General features: G+C 33.6%; 1 protein-coding gene across 1 annotated transcript in view; it reads left to right on the top strand.

Moving 5' to 3' along the window:
- The window catches only part of LOC132750350 (zinc finger protein 521-like), a 36,091-nt gene that overhangs the window by 2,952 nt on the left and 11,729 nt on the right, over nucleotides 1-21,410 (top strand). Inside the window, exons 2-5 of the mRNA XM_060740316.1 lie at nucleotides 3,436-3,486; nucleotides 3,914-4,087; nucleotides 18,016-18,233; nucleotides 19,894-20,033. Of these exons, the coding sequence (XP_060596299.1) occupies nucleotides 3,436-3,486; nucleotides 3,914-4,087; nucleotides 18,016-18,233; nucleotides 19,894-20,033 (583 nt within the window). The remainder of the gene's footprint in view (nucleotides 1-3,435; nucleotides 3,487-3,913; nucleotides 4,088-18,015; nucleotides 18,234-19,893; nucleotides 20,034-21,410) is intronic.

The raw sequence follows: 21,410 nt of genomic DNA on the forward strand, positions 1-21,410 counted from the left end.
CAAAAGCGATAAGCTGAGCGTAATTCTCTATTGTTAAATAAATGATATCCGTTCAGGTTTTACAATTATCAGCTGTTTGAAATTTCTCATTTTACTTTTAAGAGGATAAAACTACTGAAATCTTTATTTATGGCTTACAATATCAACTCAATACATGTGCTCTACTGTATTTTGTTTAAGCGCTTTTTTTATTTGGAAATAGAATACAATATTTAAGATTTGGGGACTCCTTCATTTTACTGTGACCCGTGGGTACATCAATGCCCCCTGCACAAGTGTCAATGTGACGTGAAACGAATCCGCTCATCAGAAAATTATTATGTCTAAACGGATGTTTCATGTACTGTTAAAAAGTGTGAAAAACACTGTCACAAAATGTTATGATTCATAATAAGTTGATCTACATATTATTTCGTGTCAAAATTGAATGTACAGTGTTATTAAAAAAACAAATTCTCCCCTGTTATCACTTTATGCGGGACTTTGACCACATGTAAGGTGGGGAATTTTGCTTTCCCGCTATTTTCTTACCGCTATGTGAACTGAGGCGCATATTTAAGAACGATTTGACAATTACAAATAAATAGTTTTTTTTTAAGTGTATACCGTTCAAACCAACCTTTGCATAAGTCAAAAACTAACTTATTATAAAACGATTTAAAACCCTTAGATATTAGAAACATAAATTACCGTTGTATAAAGATACATGTACACATATTTATCTCCCTTTGATTTATTTTTCAAAAGATTTTCGGTCACCTTATTTGATAAACTAGACATGAGAAGAACAGGGGAGGTTATTACGGGCATACAACTTTGGGACTTGTATATAATGACAAATCATTATGGCTTACTGCCGTGACCCGGAAGAAAAAATATCAGCACTACTACCATTATACTAATCATTCCAAATATTTTACAGAGAAAAAAGTACATTGTAGCAACGCTTCAAGATTTTATTGAAATTAAAGGAACTCCACTGAGGTCCAAAAACATGAATTTAGAATTTCTTGCAGAGACCAACTGGGGCACTTAAAACAGAAATATATGTTAAACATTGTTAAGAAATATACTCAGAAATGAACAGAAAATCCTATTTTTTAAGCTATTCTTTGCCAGTTTCGAGTGAAAAACGTTGCAACGCTTTTCAATTTTGTGTCGTTTTTTTTTACAATTTGAATAATTATTCTGGAAACTCGGAGTGAGCGAATGATTTGAATTTTTGCACACAAGTTGTTGGACATACATCTACTTGAGCTTTAATCTCGAAAATATAATATCCAGTTCCGCCATATTAAAAGTCACTTTAAATTGTTTTTAGTTAATTGCCATTACTTTCAAAGATTGATCTCTCTGAAAAAATTGGACTGTTTCTACGAGCAAAAATGGGACAGGTTAGAAGGGGTGGATGAATATCAGCTTGACTTGGCTTTAGTAAATAAATGAAGGAAAGGACCTGAACCCTTTGCTAATATATAATAAGGTGATTACATGAAGTTGATAATAGTATAACTTTGCGCAGTTGCTTCATATATTCGTCGATAATGCATGTCCTCGATTATGTTAAAAGGCCCACTATGTCCCAGAAATGCTTTTATTTTCCATTTCTCGAAAGCTTTTATTTTTTGTGTACTTTTGTAGTTTACATAATGATACTTATTAACCATCTTTTTATTCTGTTGCGTTTGGCAATTAGTACAATTATAGTGTCATACATTAAAAAATTATTGTATTTTTTTTAAATCACCATATTTGCAATGTACGTATATGAAAAGGTGGGACTAATAGTAATTAGAACATAATTTATGATCTTCACAGAAATCTTTCAATTCTTGCCGCCTAACTTCGGAAATTATCGATACTGGAAAGATGATTAAGTTCAAATTCATGAAAACAACCTTTCTTCGAATTAAAGATCAAAGTACAGTCGAACGTGTGTTAAAGACCACATCTGAATACTGACACCCTGTGAATAAAGACCACTTTTCGACCAACCTTCGTTGATTAAATAGAACAAAATTACTTTCTAATAAAGACCACTTGTCCATAGAGGCCATGTTTGCATCTCCTTCCGATGTCCTTTGTTAACAGACTTTACTGTAATAGATTCTTTAAATATTATAAAGCTACATATTATTGATTACTGAAATTTTCATGTTTCTTTTTGATGTGAGAGGGCAATATTTACCGCTTTCCAACGGGTGAAATACTGTCATATGTGTACGATATATCGCATAACATTAATTTATTGTGTGGAAGGTAATTCTAGTGCAGATGAAATATTCTCTAATTTATGTGCAAAATAATGCATTTGTGCTTTGTGACAGTGTGTTCCCGGTGAAATATTTTTAGATTGTAAATCTAAATTTAAATAATATATAGAAATTGTGTGTTTCTTGTGAGGTGTGTCTTTCTGGTAAATATGTATATACTTATTTGTTTTGATTCAGGTTAATATGTACTGAAATATGCCTGTTTCATGTGTAATGTACTCTTATTTATTTGTTTCATGTGGCATATGGTTTATTGATGTATTTCTGGTGAAATATACTCTTATTTATTTATTCTATCTGACATTATGGTTTATTTATGCTTTTCAGACGAAATACGTGCGCATACTCTTAATTATTTGTTATTATTGTTTCGTGAAATATAATGTACTCTTATTTATTTGTTTCATGTGACATATTATGGTTAATTAATGTGTTACTGGTGAAATATACTCTGATTTATGCGCTCTGATTTATACATTTCTGGTAAAATATACTCTGGTTTATACTTTTTGGTGAAATATACTCAAATTTATACTTTTGGTGAAATGTACTCTGATTTGTATGCTTAGAGTAAAATTTTTAATATACATGTACTCGGATTTATGCGTTTCTGGTGAAATATACTCTGATTTATATGTTTTGAGTAAATGTGCTGTGGTTTATGTGTTTCTGGTGAAATGTACTCTGATTCGTGAATTTCGGGTGAATCGCACTCGGGTTTGTGAGTTTCATGTGAGGTGTTCCCTGATTTATGTGTTGAGGGTAAAATGTACTCAGATTTAAATGAGAACAATGACATGTGATTCAGATGAAATTTGATTTTACGTGTGAGTTTAAGGTGATATATTAATAATCTTATTTATGTGTTTCTGATGAAGATTTTTATGAGTTTCAGGTGAAATATGCTCTGATTTACGTGTTTCATTTGGCATATATACTTTGATGTATGTGTTTCATGTGCAGTATTTTTGATTGTGCAGTATTTTTCGATTTATGTGTTTTGAGTAAATGTGCTCTGATTAATGTGTTTTGAGTAATTGTGCTTTGATTTATGTCTTTTTGGTGAAATGTACTTTGATTTATCTGGTGTTACGAGTTTCAGGCGAAATATACTCTGATTTATATATTTCAGGTAAAATATACTCTGATTTATATGTTTCAGGTGAGGACGACGAGGAAGAAACAGATATACCCGACGAAGAAACATGTCCTAGTAAGAATACGTATTTTTTCCGCTTACCTCCCCTGAATATAAGATATTTCAAACAAGCAAGTGAATATTATTACCTCCCTTAGTATCAAATATTTCAGAGCTACTTAGATATGTGATATCATAGTTTCTTTCCTTAGGTAACAAGCATCTAAAATATTCTAAAACCATTATTTAAACGATATACTACTTAAGAAGTAAAAATGAAACAATTTCCGAGGCATAATTTGCCTTTTCAATATTTATTAACGCAAATGTTAGAAGACATCAAAGTATTTCACTTTTCCAATTAAAAGTTTATATTCCCGTTCTTTAAGGTCTTGCCCATCTGTCTAATGAATCAAGAAAAAAGTGACGTTTTATCTATATACATGTAGTTATACCCACTTTTGCCTGTTTTAACAAAAATGTTTTGTGATTTTATTTTTAGAACAAAAGAAAATGAAGCTACTCAGTGATGATACTCGTACTAATGAAAACCTTATTTCAAAGGAAATGGAGGACACAGTATTAAAGACCGAGATATTCCGATGTGAGTCGTGTGGCGCCAAATTTGAAAATCTCGCCTGCTTTATGGACCACAAAAATGCGCAATGCGAAAATGGTATTTATTTATTATTTACATTTTCGAATAAGATGTTTTCTATTTAGGATAAAGAGATGAATAGCGTATTCATCTTTAGGAAGATTAATAATTTTACCGTTGAATTTAAACAAATACATTTAGAATCTGCTTTGAATATGGCCCTTAAGGGGAGCGGTGACCTAGTGATTAAGGTGTTTGCCTTTCAACCCAGGGATCATGGGTTCGAGCCCTTATTGGGTCTCGACCATGTTTCTTCATAAGACAACAATACTGGCTGGTTCCGGGAAGCAGACTCGAAAGTGATTAATACATGTATAAGTTACATGAACTTGTTCACAATCGAGCTTAAATAACAAAGGTGCACAATTGGCCCTATTTTATGCATAGGATGTTTGGACTATAAGTTGGGCACCATTTGGACAAGTATGTTGATACTTACAGAGATGTACATGCATATACAATGTACTTGGTTAATACGACTTAAGTTTTCCTATCCGATCAAATATTTTAGACTGCCCAGTATCAGACCTTCTAGAAAAAGGGACATGTCTCTGGAAAATCAGTCTATTTCATTGCATATTTGGTAATAAATATCATGACTCCATGGGTAAAAGTTTGCAGGAATTTTTCCTGACTTTCAGGCTTTTAATACTCTCAGATGCTCTCTCTTATTTTCTATTTATAAAAAAGAATAAATATCATGACTTTATGGGTGAAAGTTTACAGGTATTTTTCATGACTTTCAGGCTTTTAATCATGTCAGAAGCTCTCTTTTTCTATTTATAAATAAAACGTGCTATATTTAGGGTTTTCGTGATTTTTATCTGCCTATGTGACTGTCACGATTGCTGTAGATTTATGAAATGAATATCACACCTGATGAAGATTTAAAGTAAATGTCATGACTGCAGTATACATATTACAAATGTCACGACTGCATTAACTTTATAGAAAGTGTCATGACTGCAGTCAGTTTAAACTGGAAGTATATTTGTTGTAAAATTCATGACTGCGACAAACTCTAGGTAAATATAATGACTGCTGTCCGTAGATAAAAAGAAATAAAATGATGTTATTTTCATATTTAAGACCACTAGGCTGTATATTCATTGTAAATTTCATGACTGCTGTAAATTTATAGCGAATCACGACTGTTGTCGATTTACAGTAAATGTCATAACTGCAGCATATCTATAGTAAATGTCAAGCTGTCGATTTATAGTGAATCACAACTACCGTCAATTTTTAGTAAACGTCACGACAGCTGATAATAATATACTGAAGCATATGTAAAGAAAGAAAATGTCAAGAATGATGTCGATATGTAGCAAATATTAAGACTGCTGTCGATTCATAGTAAATGTCATGACTGCTGTCCATCTATAGTTAATGTCATGACTGCTGTCTATTTATAGTAAATGTCATGACTGCTGTCCATCTATAGTAAATGTCATGATTGCTGTATATTTATAGTAAATGTCATAACTGCTGTCCATCTATAGTTAATCATTAACTATAGTTAATGTCATGACTGCTGTCTATTTATAGTAAATGTCATGATTGCTGTATATTTATAGTAAATGTCATGACTGCTGTCCATCTATAGTTAATGTCATGACTGCTGTCTATTTATAGTAAATGTCATGACTGATGTCGATTTATAGTAAATGTCATGACTGCTGTCGATTTACAGTAAATGTCATGACTGCTGTCGATTTACAGTAAATGTCATGACTGCTGTAGATTTATAATAAATGTCATTACTGCTGTATATTTATAGTAAATGTCATGATTGCTGTATATTTATAGTAAATGTCATGACTGCTGTAGATTTACAGTAAATGTTATGACTGCTGTAGATTTATAGTAAATGTGATGACTTCTGTAGACCTAAAGTAAATGTCATGACTGCTGCAGATTTGCAGTAAATATCATGACTGCTGTAGATTTATAGTTATGACTGCGTTTGCCTTCAAGATTCGTGTTTAATGCTGGGCAGAAACATTGTTAAAAAATACTTTTGTTTAGTGGTCCTAGCAACCAACTGGCGACAGGAACAACTTTTTTGTTCTGTTTCTAAGAAGCACTGTTATATTTTATCTTTATTTATTTATTTATTTATTTATTTATTTATTTATTTATTTATTTATTTATTTATTTATTTATTTATTTATTCATAAATGCACAACAATTTTTAACAGAGTAATTTCCTACAACCTTATATGCTACCTTAAACACTAAAGCAAAGCATACCCCATCGTAAGCATATTTTCTTCTCTTTTTTTAAAAAAAAAATGCTTAAATTATTCTCAATTGGGCGTCCTTTCTCTTCGGGCTTCCGGCGCCAATTAATTTTGATTAAAAATATTTTTTTCTAAAGAGAAATTTATTCAGCATTAACCAATTAACTTGACGTAACCTAGTTTTATAACTAGAGAGTCTGCCTTATTTGTAATGTTTTAAAATGTGTATTTTTATAATTAATGTTTTATTTTATACAAAGATCACAAAAGTTATTAAGAATATATAGGAGACATAGTTTAGAACTTATAAGAAAAATATTTGAATTATTTATGAAATTCAATATTTGCAAGGAAAATGAATGTTTTGTATAACCTTTTGAGCGAACAATATTTCGTATTAAAAAGGCAATTACGCTTAATGATTATTACAAATGTAACAATTCTTATTTGTATTTTATTAGTAAAAAGCAGATAAGATTCAGGAGTTTTAAATTATCAAAGACGCGGGGAGCCTTTAAGTATTAGGCGGATCCATGTAGTATTTTACTATACAATTGAAAAAGCGTTATTTCTAAAATATTCAGATTGAATAACATTCCATTATATCTGTTGGCTTTTTTCGGTTAACAAATTCTTATTTCATTTAAGTAAATTCTAAACATACTTACGTCCATTGAAACATACCACATGGCATAAATTATGGATACTAACAATAGATTTTAATTTCCAACCGCTTTGAATGCCAGATGCGAGATTTTTTTTATCATACATAACACATGTGAAGCCGGAATAAAGTTTGGTTGTTTATTTTTTTTTTAAATATATCAAGTTAGCAATGCACTTAACAAAGCAATTCATCTTTAATACGTTTTGATGTGTAAAACGATCGTGTTTTTTACAATGTAACAGTGTTTATTAACTAATAAATAAATAAATAAATAAATAAATAAATAAATAAATAAATAGTAGATACATGTCCTTCATTCCTTCCTTCCGTCCTTCCTTCAATCCTTCATTCTTTCTTTCTTTCTTTCTTTCTTTCTTTCTTTCTTTCTTTCTTTCTTTCTTTCTTTCTTTCTGGGTTGACCAAACGCCTTTTATTCTGAAAGCGAGTAGTCGTGTTTGGCATGAAAAGATGTACTCAGTATACCAATACTTAAGAAAATCATGTTTATTCCTTTCATAAATAAACGGAAGACAAGTGTAGCGTGTCCAGCCATAATACAAATGACCCCAATAATATACATGTAGATCTACATACATAAAGAGAGACAAAATGTATTGTCTTATTGATGGAAGATTTATATACAGGCGTTTTTTTCTAGAGCACTTTAAAGACTGCTCGTTAATGGATTTTGTAAAGCTATAACAAAAATTGTCCAAAAAATTATTATTATATAATAATAATAATAATAATAATGATAATAATAATAATAATAATAATAATAATAATAATAATAATGATAATGCTAATAATAATGATAATAATAATAATAATGATGATAATAATAATATTACAATAATAATAATAATAATAATAATAATAATAATAATAATCTTTTATTAAAATCCTTTTATACAAACTGATGTAAATTCTTTGCAACAACATCGTTCAATCGTGAATGAGTTTGATTTTAGTTTTCCTTTTTCATGCGAGTCAATATCATAATCATCATCAAATTTTCAAAAGGTCCTTTTTCAAATATGCATCTTTTTTCATGAAATTAACGATGAATCTATGGGAAAATTCTTTAAATAATTGTCACAGAGTTACGATGGTGGTCAACATCATTTGGAAACATTGTAAGTGTTGTATCGTACTTTAAAATAAGGCCCGGGTTATATATGAACTATGGCCCCGGGACATATTTGATCTATGGGCCCAGGACATATTTGAACTATGGCCCGGTCAAATTTACTAATAACACTGACAATGTGTTTTGAGGGTACTGAAAACTTTTAATATTTCTTTCATTGTATTTCTTTCTTGTTTGTGTGTAGGAAATGATCAGTATTTTTAGGTATTTACCCGAAACTACTCATTTTGGTAGTTTTTTATCACATGCACGAGTATCGGACCTGGGAAGAAAATATGACCACATTGATAAACAAAAAACCTCTGTGTTCATAAAAAAACAACAAAAAAAGGGAAATATGTGCCCCCTTAAAATTATACTATAAGTTAAGAAAAGGCCGGAAACTCCAGATTCGAGTCTACGAGCAAGGGGTTCATTTCCCGGGCCGTTGTGAAAACAATTGTCCAGCTAATTAAAAACACCACGTAAACATAGACTAATATATGTTTGTCAGCCGAGTACGGGTCAAAATCACTTGAATTTACTAAATAATCTTACTAAATAAATACATTAAACGGGACCACTCACAACCGTCAGTAGCATTTGATACAAGCGAAATTCGAGTTTCAAACCTTTACACGGTTTTTCGATTGCTTTCTACGCCATTAGGCATCCTTGTGCGAAATGTTGCGGTTTCGTTGCTATTGGCCAATCAGAAGACTTCTTACAAAATACCGAACAGCTGATTTACAATGGCGTAGAAAGGAATCGAAAGACCGTTGAGAGGTTTGAAACTCGAATATATTTTGGTTTCGTAAATGACCCCCTTACCGGTAAAAACCATAGGCCCAGCTTTCGACCAGAGTGCATTATCCGCCGAAACTTGTCCATAATATAGCTATATTTATTTCTTAAAGAAATCACGAAATGATTGCTTTAAACGATCGAGTCAGAAACCAAAAATCCCGGAAAAAGCTAAAGAATCTGGATATCAAGACGCTTATTTTTTTCGCTAAATAAGTAATTGACTATGGCTGTTTTAATCTAAAAAGATTAGTCGCTCTCTTCCCATAAAATATAAGTATTTTGGACACCAATCCCTGTGTTTATGAGCTGTGTTTCACATCTGCGTACATATCTTACGAAGTAATAATTATCCTGACATGTATACGGCCCTGTGGGACTTGTGGCCTCGGAATACGGAAAATGTGTAGGAAATAGAAGTAGTACCCCGGGGATTCTTGAACATTGCATGCTGGTTATTTGTTACTTGATGCATTAGAAATCCTCATCCAGTAGCTAGTTGGAACAAAACCCACAGGGACTAACTGCGTCTGTCCTCGTCTATTTCTTTGTAAATCATAATGCATAATGTAACAGAACTGTATGGGGAGGTCCGCAATTTCGTCGCTAGGATACATAAAAATGTCTTTAAAGATCTAATTTTGGTACAGCTTTTAGCTTTTCAGTCTATAAAAACATGAAACGTTACAAGGGGGTGTGCTTGATTACGTAGAGAAAATTTCTGTCAAAGGCAGACATTATTGCTGAACCGCATGTGGATCTGTTCGCATAAAGCTCATTAAAACAAATATTGGACGGTGTAAGCTCTATTCCGCGACAATATGCGCTCGCTGCAATAAATGTATACAACGATTTCATATAGGCTTCCCTGTATTAAAACTTCAAGTTAAAAAGGCCGTTTGTTGCCAGTTAAATGAAGAAACATTGCAAGGTCGGCTCTCTATATATACCACGGAGCGTTAAAAGGCTCGAGCTTATGAAGCAAAGCCCCTTTTACGTTTTGCTGCCGCGAAGATTTTAGTTTGCGAGTTCCATGCTTTAAGCTGAATATTTGTACCGTGACAACTTAAGAAAATCCATTTATCTTACAAAAAAAATTTTCCTAAAGGAAAGATTTGCACAATAAACAGTATAGGTGAACATGTAAATTACATGAAAATAAATGCCATCAGTAAAGGACGACAACAATAAGAAGATCCGTAAGAGTTACCATATTTCTAGGGAACAGGGTAAAAAAATTTTTTTTTAAAAGAGTGCAATGGGTTTGTCCTGCCTTGAGTTTTAAACAGTTCAGTGTCATTTAAAAGCCATAATATACATGTAAAAGCTAATAAATTTCAGTTGTTTTACAATAGATAAATTGTTTATCCGTTCGACATGTACATTCTTGACGTGTTGTCTCCTCGCGCTTTCTCTCTCTCTCTCTAAAACATACAATCAGTCCCATCTCAAACGCAGCAGGAAGTTTCAGAACAATCTCTATATTTATTTCAAAGGCCTGTTTCTAAATATCGATTTAACTGAAATAGTTTTCTCCCCGAACAATAACTTTGCAGAACCATTCTTTGCCTCATATGGAAATATGTTCATTTTCTCTTCAATTACGCTGTCCCCGCTGACCTATGCACGCAAAAGACAGTCCCCAGGGGTCCATAACAAACATTCCGAATCGTACCTGACCTTTAGACTGGTTCCCAGGAGGAAACGCTATTGATTTGTTTCAGTCTACCATACACTGAGTAACTCTCAGCGGGGTACCAAATAGAAAGCTTAATTGAGACCCAGCTTTGGATTGAAATAAAAACTCAGTCAGGTTTTATGTCAATAGGAGATGTCCTTAATGAGTTTACATCTTCTCTTTGATGGTTTTCAGGCTTAAAATAAACTTGCAAAAAAGCGGAAAACTGTTGTATATTATTTTGTAATCCCTGGTGAAAAGTTACCTTTAAAGATGATATTTTAAAAGTACCACGCATGAATATATGCTCGTGATATGAAGAATTTATAACGAAAAGAAGGACAGTTTAAAACTTGACAATAAAGAATCAAATTAAAGTTTACGAGTTATTAGCATTATAAAAAAATGGTCTTGAGTTACTTCTACATACATGTATATTTTAATTAGTTTTAAAACTTTTAATTCAAATCGATCAATTCGTAATGTATGAAAATCATACATGATAACAGAACATGTCTTATGTTCGAATTTTTATTATGTTTTTCATATTTATTTTTTACGACATGTCTCCTTCAAGGAAACCTAAACAGTAAAATAGCTTATAAATCGATTGAGATTAAAAGTCTGTTCATATTATGACGTAGCAATCATTGTAGAAAAGGGAAGTAATTAATTGACTGCAAATTGGGGGTAAATAAGTTACGCTTATGTTTATCGTTCTTTTTTTCTTTTTCACTTCCATAATTTTCCTGACAATGATGGTAAAATAATGAAAAAGTGTAATTGAATAGCATTTACCTTTGTCAATACATTATAATTAATTCCCAACCGAAGACGTTTTAAGTATACTCGAAATGGATTAAAATGCAGTTTATTAAAGGTTACATCGCTGCCTTCAGTTTGAAATATTTGGCTTGTCAGTTTTGCATTTTGTAGTTGTTTCTTATCTAAGCCATAACTTGCTGGAACCGGAAGTGGGTAGACTGTGCCAGCAGTATAGAACCAGACCAGTCTGCACTTCCGTCTGATCAGACTCTATTCTTGATATTGAAATCCCTTAATCTTCGCGTATAGACTGCTCTAAGTACATAAACTCAGCAGGTTAGAGGTTTGAAAGAATACACACTCTTCAATTTCTGGTATCCGGCTTTATTTAAGTGATAAAAATATTTGAATAACTAAACGGCACGGCAATGATAGAATTTTTACAAGGATCGACGTTTAGTCGGGTATTCGAAGTTTTTTTTTTCGTGAAATAGACTCCTTTCTGGACGTTTCTCCTTTTAAGAAAAATATTCCGAATACCCCGCAGGAGCCTACACACTGGTTTCTAGCATCGTACATGAAAACAGTATTTCATTCAATTTTATACAAGTTAGTAAGGTAACCCGACAAAGAAAAAACACACCCCTGCGGATAATGTGTCTCGTTGTAGTGGTCCCTCTGGTAAACTAGTGTAAGACAGGCAGTGCACGGGTTCTTGTTGAAAGTATATGTCACAGTTTATGACTTTTCTTGTTAAAATTCTTCAGATTGAAAGGCAGCGAATTCAACCTTTAGCTACACTAAGTAAAATGACTGGCGTATCTAAATTAATATACTGTCGATATACATCTATGAAAAAAATATGAATGTACAATTAATTGTGATTTACATTCAACTTAAAAATCGACCAATACTAGGCATAAAATGTATACTTTAAGCCCATCTCACACAGGACACACGGCTTACACGGTTGGCCACCCGTGTAAACCGTACATACAACCGAACTAACCGTAGCGTTATCCGAGTTACACTCGGGCCATTCGAGTATATCCGTGTAAGCCGTGTATGATTTTTAAAACTTTTAAAAAACTGGTACGGATGCCATGTCCGTGTATGACCGTATAAGCGACCGTACAAGACCGTAAGAGACCGTGTGAGACCGTATGAGACCGTATATACAGCCGTATGTGAAGTTCACTCCACGAGTGAGCCCAACCGTATCAAGGTCGTATATAAATCGTATGGAATCGTTCGAGACCGTCCAAAAGTCCTACATCCAACACCCGATTAACACCCGAATGTCACAAGATCACGGTACGATTCAAACGAGTGCACACACGGTTTCATACGATCGCCATACGACCAATACGGTTCATATACGAAACATACATGGCCGACACGGTAAAGCACGGGTATACAGGGTCTCACAGGGCCTTGTACGGTCTAACACGGCCTCTACATCAGCAAGAACGGTACAAAAAACACAACTACCTGCTGCCACCCTACCAAGAGTGCTTGCTGCATCACACTAGAATGTATCCAAAGAAGAAGTGTTGGACGCATAGAAGGAATACAAGAAGAGCCATCCAGGCCCACCGACCACTCCAACTTATTGACCCTTATAAGCTGGAGGACCAACCGGCAATAACCGTGTCTCCCAGGGATTCAGACTCCAATGCCAGCTCGGTGAACCCTCCAGCAACCGCTGCACAACAGAAAAAAGACACATTCATTTTACATTGCTTCACCTTTTTATTTATTTATTGATGTTAATATTAGTTATAAAGATTGTTGACAGGTTATATGGCCTTATATAAACGGCTGTTTGTAAATATAACCCGAGCCGCCAGGCGAGGGTTATATTGCAAACAGCCGTTTATATAAGGCCATATAACCTGTCGACAATCTTTATAACGAATTTATAATACAGCAAACATCATTTTTAGAGGAATAAAGCGAGATTTCTTTATAAATCGACAGCAGCCGTGTATATAAAAATTTATAATACTGCACGTTTGTAACGTCGCTTTTCATTGGATAATCGTGACGTTTATATAGCTTTATATACACGGCTGTTGTCGATTCATGAAGAAATCTTACTTTTTTCTCTAAAAAAATGATGTTTGCTGTATTATAAATTCGTTATAAAGATTGTTGACAGGTTATATGGCCGTATATAAACGGCTGTTTGCAATATAACCCTCGCCTAGCGGCTCGGGTTATATTTACAAATAGCCGTTTATATAGGGCCATATAACCTGTCAACAATCTTTATAACTAATAATATAAACGTCACGATTATCCAATGAAAAGCGACGTTACAAACGTGCAGTATTATAATGATCTATATATAAGTGTTCTTCGTTGAAATTTCGAAAATTCATGAAGCCAAGTCATCAAAATGGGTTAATTTATATCAAAACATACACAAATGTGTGATATTTCGAACTTAACTCGAACAAAAGTCGGCGGGACCCTATGTAAACCCTGTGAAAGTCGAGTAAATCGAGTAAAAGTCGTGTTTAATCATACCAGACCGTACTAGACCGTACTTGGAACCGTACAACAGTCGTACGTATTCGTATGCAAATCGTGTTTAAACCTTGCTTGACCGAGTATATCCGTGCTCAATTCGTACATACTCGTGCTACATTCGAGTCTAATTCGTGCCAACTAAACCACAAGCACGGTTGGAGCTCAAAACTCGTACCAGTCAACCCGTGTATAACCGAGTATACCGTATGGGAATCGTGTGTCCAACCGTGTTTTGTGTGAGACGGGCTTAATTTACTTTTATTCTACCTTATTTAGATCAATTTTACTTTAATCTAGTCTGTAAATAATAATAAAATACATTCTTACAGGAAGTAAATTAAATGTTTGTGAGTAAAATGCATATACATGTACCGTATAAAGAGTGCAATTCTTGTAAATCTTAAGTAGTTTTGTAAGACCCATTTAAACCCATTATTGCTGGCGCATAAACACACCCTTATACAGATAATCTTTTTACAAACATATAAATCGTCTCTAAATTATATATTCATATACACTCCCATATTTTCAAATAAATACTTCCTTATTTTATACATGATCACGCCCATTTTCTGTTCATAAATACACACACTCCTCCGTTTTTTCATGCTTCAAATAATCGTGATAGAAATCAAACTTATTTTGTACAAATGATTATTGAATGAATGAAGCGATGTTTGGATCACATTCAATTTATTTCCATGATACTAGATTCATTCCTTAAACAAAAAATCAACCTGTCTCTCAGAATTCTATGCCTCAGAGATATTTCTTTAATTCGAAATCTGAATTTTAAGACAAAAACTGCACGATCGCAAGGTAAACATTTCCATTTTCATCTAGAATAAAACTTGTGACATGTAATCGTATAAATGCGTTAAATCATTAGTCAACCTAGCTGAAATGTTGTTTAGGCAACGCTGGATAATAAAAGCTATTTTTCTGTGTTTCGGAGGCACGGCGTCCCTGTGGTGATATAAAGTAACTACAAGATGGATTTTCTAAACATGGCGTGATTACGCTGATAAATTAACTATGGGATTTATTAAGGAAATCAACTCCCTAGTGGTAGAAGTTAACTTGAGCCTCGTTCTCACGGGGGAGTCCACTTCCTGTAAATTTACAGGCCAATTCAGAATTTTCTAATTTACCGCTTCCTTCAAACATTTCTGAATGTAACAGCAGTGGGCCTCATTTTCTCTCGTAATTAGCGAGCGGTATTATTCTAAAGGTTGTTCGTGTCCATTCGAAAGAAAGATCTCTTAAAAAGCTTCACACAAGTAAAATACGTACGTATACTTAAGTCATGCTGGAAAAATTAATTATCACAGACATTGCGATATATTTACGTTCCTTATTTGTACTTACAAAACACAGTGTATCTAGGTAATTTATCAAGTCCTTTTAAAGCGACCACCTCAACAAAGTTGCATGCATTTCTTCATTATTATGTAAAGGTAAAATAAGTTTTTCACTACCATAGAGATTGTCATATATACATGTAATGCCAAATGCGGAGTATAACAGTATTATTATATATTATATTATGTAATTCGGAGTATATCAGCCGTAGGCGGTGCGGATATTTGATGTTGATACATTTTCTTGTATATATTCAATTTTGTCTCGACAATCTGATTTTTTTAAAATCAAATTTCCAATATGCTTTCCTTTATTTCTTTATTTGTTACTATTACGAATTTATATTATCATTTCGTAAATATAATGGTAAATTTAGTAGCATCCTTATAAAACGCGTGCTGTGCATTGTGATAATCGGTTATTTCCGTACATTTACGAATCGATAATTGATATCTCGGAAAGTTTCGGCATGTTATCTACTAAGTCGGCGGGCAAATGTCGGAAATGACCGATTATCATCACGTGACTATAATCTATTCAATTACAAACGATTCGTGCATCTGCCACATTACCTACAAATGATTTGGTTTTTTTATTACTTAACCAAGTTTTATTTATCTTTGCCATAGTTATAGTTCACAATTTGAGAATGATTGCATCTCATTTCACTTGATCATCGTGCATATTATATAGCACTATTTACTTTTCCATTTTGTCATTTTTTTATTGTTATATCAGACATTTTTTGTTTGGTTTATTTTACCTTACTTTGCTATAAAATGTTCACGTTCTATTATAACTTTCTAGCTTGAACATACTTAAATGGCTTTTCATATCTGTTTATATATATCAGACAAAAACCACATTTTGAAATGGTAAAATGAGAAGAAAAAAATCACTTAAGGCAAAAAAGGATAGCATGCATCGAATTTCCTTTCATTAGTTCTTTCTATTTGAAATTCAAATTGATAATTGTGCCTATGCCAATTCTGAAGCATATCAGTTTCGAAGACTCAAAATTGCATCATTAGAAGAATTCCATAGAGACCGTGCTATAATTGGCCTGTTGTCGTTCGTGAATTTTATCGTACTGTAGAGAATTTCAAAGTTTTCCAAATTGACAAGGTATTAGCAGGAAATGTTCATACTGTCATAAATCATCTTTTATACATCTCTCGGTTCGTTTCTCTAAAGCAAAGGCAGGGGAAAAAATGATGATAGAATTTTGCAATTTGGAAAATATAACCATTTTAAGATATTGTGTTTTCGAATGTCTTTTTAAAAAAACAAAAAAAAAAACGGTGTGCGTTACTTTAGCACTACCGTGACGTGTCATTGAGATTTCTTATTTGCTCAGATACATGCCTAATATCTTAGAAATTTGTTGCTTGATACATATATTAATGCGATCCAAAATGTCATTATGTCAGTGAGGGAAATGTATCGTTAAAGCTTGTAAGATAAGTTGTGTTTCCCTCTCTTTGTCATTTATGGTGGTCAGTGCATGAGCTGCACTGGTAATTTTGCCTTTACAACGTCTTCGTTGTCACCTTTTTTACTCCCAGCAATTTGCCATTTGCAATCACGTTTTTCGCCTTAACTCTTTTTAAAGCATAGTTCAAAAAGGGCAAACTGTTATACTCGTACACAAAACCAGCATAATTTTAATAAATTTCTTTGATTCACCATGTCAGTTTTGGATGAAACTGACAGATGCCGCACCTTAGGCATGATCGAAGCTGCTTTACAATTTCGTGTGCTTTAGAACACCGTAGACGCCATGTGAAGACGGTACCAACATTTTAGGACCGGCCAATGAGGTCCGGGCATAACATCTTATCGCGAGCATGCGTACATCCAGGTCATTCATTGACTTGAGCGGCTCAGAATTGCTATTTGGTGGGAAGATGTATTCCTTGCCTAAGAAGAATTAGTTCCTGAACGTTACGTCATCGATTGCCTATGACCTGTTTTGCAGCAACGTCGTCGTGACTCATGTAATGGCTGGTGTAGACGGCAAATATACTTCATGCAATAGAACAAGGCACGTGCTCTATTCCCCTCGACAGTACAAGTCTCTGCATAAGTCGTTCTAGAGTGTAAGGTCGCGTGGATTAACATTCGCATTACAGTTGTGTGATCCAGAGACGCCCACAACGTCGCATCCAAAATCAGCCGTTGACGTTACCTTACCTGTCACGTGTGAGGAAATAAGGACTAGTATTTTTAATGCATTTTCCAGCCCACTTGTTATATCAATGAAGCGTCGTTGTCAAACATACATTGATTCCGATAGAGGACATTCACTGTATTGATGAGATGAACTTTGTTTAGCGACCGTCTGTGAAAACTGATCTTTATCCAAGACGCTGCTAATGCAATAACCATATCATTTGAGATAGTGTTAAATGAAGGTCAAATAAAATTCTGTTGTTAAGTTTTTGGCGATTTTAATATATTCTGAGTGAGGGTATATGCTTGGGGACATTGTTGTGCTCCGTATGTACTTATAAAAGACACAAAACAGTCACTACCATTTTAAACTCGCATTAAAATCATTATGAACATCTTCAAAACTCAAGTGTTCGATACATTTATATTCTACATATAAATGTCTTAGTCTCTATAATTGAAACATTCTACGATGATTTATGTTTTTATGTAGTCTATTAATGAAACCGTAAACAAAGAAGAGATGGTAGATAACAAGAGTTTATAATTTTGTTACATTTTTTAAAAACTTTTTGTATGATTTTATTTCAGGTCAGACGACGAGTAACAAAGGCGATGGTAGCAGGTCCGGTACACCGTTATCCCATGTATCTGGAGGTTCGAGCATAGAGTCGGCGGAATCTCCACTTCCGGATCTAGATCCAGAACAAGTACCGTGTCACATCGGTGTTGATGACCAGCATCCGGTACCATGTCGATACTGTGAAAAAGCTTTTGCGAAGAAATCACTGTTGGAAAAACATGAACAGGTGAAATATAATAAATGTTAAATGTAATAACCTATTATTAGCGACGCGCGCCTTTTGTAGTCAGCGATACACTGGTTAATTTCTGTGTGACAGAATATAACAATCAGTCCCAGGTGTATTTATGTTTATTTATACTCACCGACGGTTGCCCCATATGGGCGAGTCCTCCAGAAGAGTATTGGTCATTTTAGATTTTGAGGATAGTGCAAGATATAGCAAGATAGGCTTCTCTTGGTTTTTTACCAAGTGTTAAAGTACGAGACCTCGATTTGAAGTCTCATCCGAAAGACTGTTTTAGTAATTTAAGTAAGCCAGCCCGAGAATCGAACCTTCAATGGGGAGATTACAAGTCTTGCACTCTAATTGATTGAGCTATGGGACTGGCGTTATCTTTATAGACGCCACAGGCTTTATTTATTTATTTAATTATTTTTTAGGATAATGCAATAGATTCAGAAGCTAGAAACAACTGTTTTTAGCGTACCATTACTCATGTCCTCAGTTTTTTATGGTCTCAAAATGCCAGTAATACCGACGCATGCACACACGTCATGTGATAATGTAATAAACTCTTCACACACATGTACTTTTGATCTACATTGCATATAAGTAAATGTTTACAAAAAATGATATGTGTAACCAATCACTTCCAAACGACACAAAATCGTTTTGTTTTGTTTTGTTTCATCATACTTTGCTGAATTTTTTTAAAGGTTTCCATTTACTGCTAATTGTCAATTTAGAAACGGTTTAACATTTCCGTTCGAGACTAATCCATAGATTAATTAATCAAACAGAGTTTTTTTTTTAATGTAAAAGAATTCCGCAAAGGACACATAATATGAAAAACAGTATCAAGAGTAAAAAAGTAGCCGATAGGACATCGTTGAATACGTATTTCAGACCGACGTTCATGCTTTTAAAAGTTCTTTTAAAGCAGCTGCCTTGAAACAGTGGATTATGAACAACACCATAGGGACACATGTTAGTCTGCAGTTTTATACAGAAAATTGACAACTTTGTACTTTGGATATATTATTTTATTTATGTTATATTCTTGCACATGAAATATGTACCTGTTGGCAGTCTATCCGTTATGCAGGCAATGCGTATCTTTATTGTAAAGTTGCGGCTGTAAGGAGGCCCGTGTATATATTATAAGTGTGTTCTGTTTACTAGTAAACCATTAAATACAATATGATTGAGATCAGCATACATGTACATTATAAGAATATAGAAATATGTATAGATGATCTTTATACTGACAAACATCTTCTTACATTTAAATTCAAAGCAAAAAAGTTTGTATCTAACTTAGCACACTTTTAGTGTCATTTATCTAACACTGAGTGATGGAACTGAAAGAAATCGGCAATTTCCGTGACCTCTCGCCCTAGTTCGGCATTCTCCGGTCATTAACTGCAAAAATAATACATTCTGCATTAACTGGCTGTAAAAATATCAAAATCATATATTAAACAAATTTTAATCACGGGCAATTATCTTAAATGAGTTGTGACCCTTTTAAAATGTTAGACAAGTTATTAGATTGAATAATTTTACACGGTGATAACTATTGAATCAGAATACGATTACCACTTTATTGTTATCGGTTGACTAAAATTCTTTTTTTTAATATATATTTTTAAACTTTATTCAGGTTCACACAGACGTGCTACCATATAGCTGCACCGTGTGCTCGCGAGTGTTTAGAAACAAGAAAGCTCGAGACAGGCACGAGAAACTTCACCAAACAGAAAGAATACATAAATGTGTAATTTGTTCAGCTACATTTCATAGGTAAAGTTTACACTCACTTTCAACTAGGAGAAGAATTAATGAACAAGCACTATTTTGTGGCGAGTCAGAGGCCCTTTACAGTTAATACATACGCACGGGTGCTTTTAAAATCTAAGAAGCATTGTATTAATGCTTATTTGACATTGTTTACCTAATATACATATATTTGGGGATATATCAATTTTTTCATGATGACCACGTTCCTGTCCTCAAATTTTACGTCGGCGCATGACCGCTCTTAGTTCTCACATTTACGTCAACCCCTGACCGCTCTTTGTTCTCTTTATGTAAACATGCGACCGCGAGTTGTCCTGACTTACGTTTACACGTGGTCGTTTTGTCCTCACTTTATGTGAGCTCGTAACCGCACTTTGCACGCATGACCGCGCAAGACTCATATTGCACTTGAATAATTTTTCACAATATGGCGTTATACTCGTGCTTAGTGATTGACTATAGACTTTTCATGGTCAAAATAGGTTATTAGACTTTTTTCGCATATAGTCACATAAAGATAAAACGTACTAGTATACCTTAATCTTCATCTCATTCAATTGTAAAGAACTGCACTTTGCGCAATATCAAATTTTTTAATCATAAGTTGTGATTTACATCTTTTATGCCCCCCTTCATATTTCATAAGTTACTTTTTGATCAATTCCATTTTTCCAAAAACATATTTTCTTTATGACATGTGCAAACGTACAATTTATAGTAAGTTATTTCAGAACTAATTTCAGATTAAAAACCTCAGATACATTTAGATCATATTTAAGAAATATAAATGCTAAATGTTAATAGCTCCTCTGGAACATGCTTAAACTTCTGCGTAGATAAAGGCGGTTTCATTTAAGTTTAGTTTGTAAATGAATAATGGTATTTCATTTCGTTACCAGCTTTCATTTCTGGAAAAACTGCTAAGTGAAATATATGTTCCGATATACACTCTGTACATAGAAGGCGAACGTAATTACACCGCAGGGAGGGGTCTAAATATTACTCTGGCCATAAATTCTAGAGACAGTGTAGTTGGATACGTCTGAGACACCGAATTCATCTTGAAAATGCTTCTTCTCTGATTTCCCGTGGGGCCGGGGAGATTTTAATGTACCCCAGGTGACCAAATTGCATCAACTGATTATAGAAACAGCTCCAAAATTCCAATGAAATTATCGAAAGAGGAGCGTGACTTACCGTTTTAATGGGCGAATATTTCATCTCGAAAAGAAACAAGGACAATAAGCCACACACGGCAGTAAACGATTCGGGAATTGTAATGTAACGTCTGTAATTGGCTCAAAAGATTTGTTGTCATTTAAGCGAAGATGATATAATATAAGAACGCATATGTAATAATAATAAGTGAAGATCGAGTTA

This window comes from Ruditapes philippinarum, unplaced genomic scaffold, assembly GCF_026571515.1.
Source record: "Ruditapes philippinarum isolate M1 unplaced genomic scaffold, ASM2657151v2 ctg1780_1_1_1_1, whole genome shotgun sequence".
In the NCBI taxonomy this organism is placed as follows: Eukaryota; Metazoa; Mollusca; class Bivalvia; order Venerida; family Veneridae; genus Ruditapes; species Ruditapes philippinarum.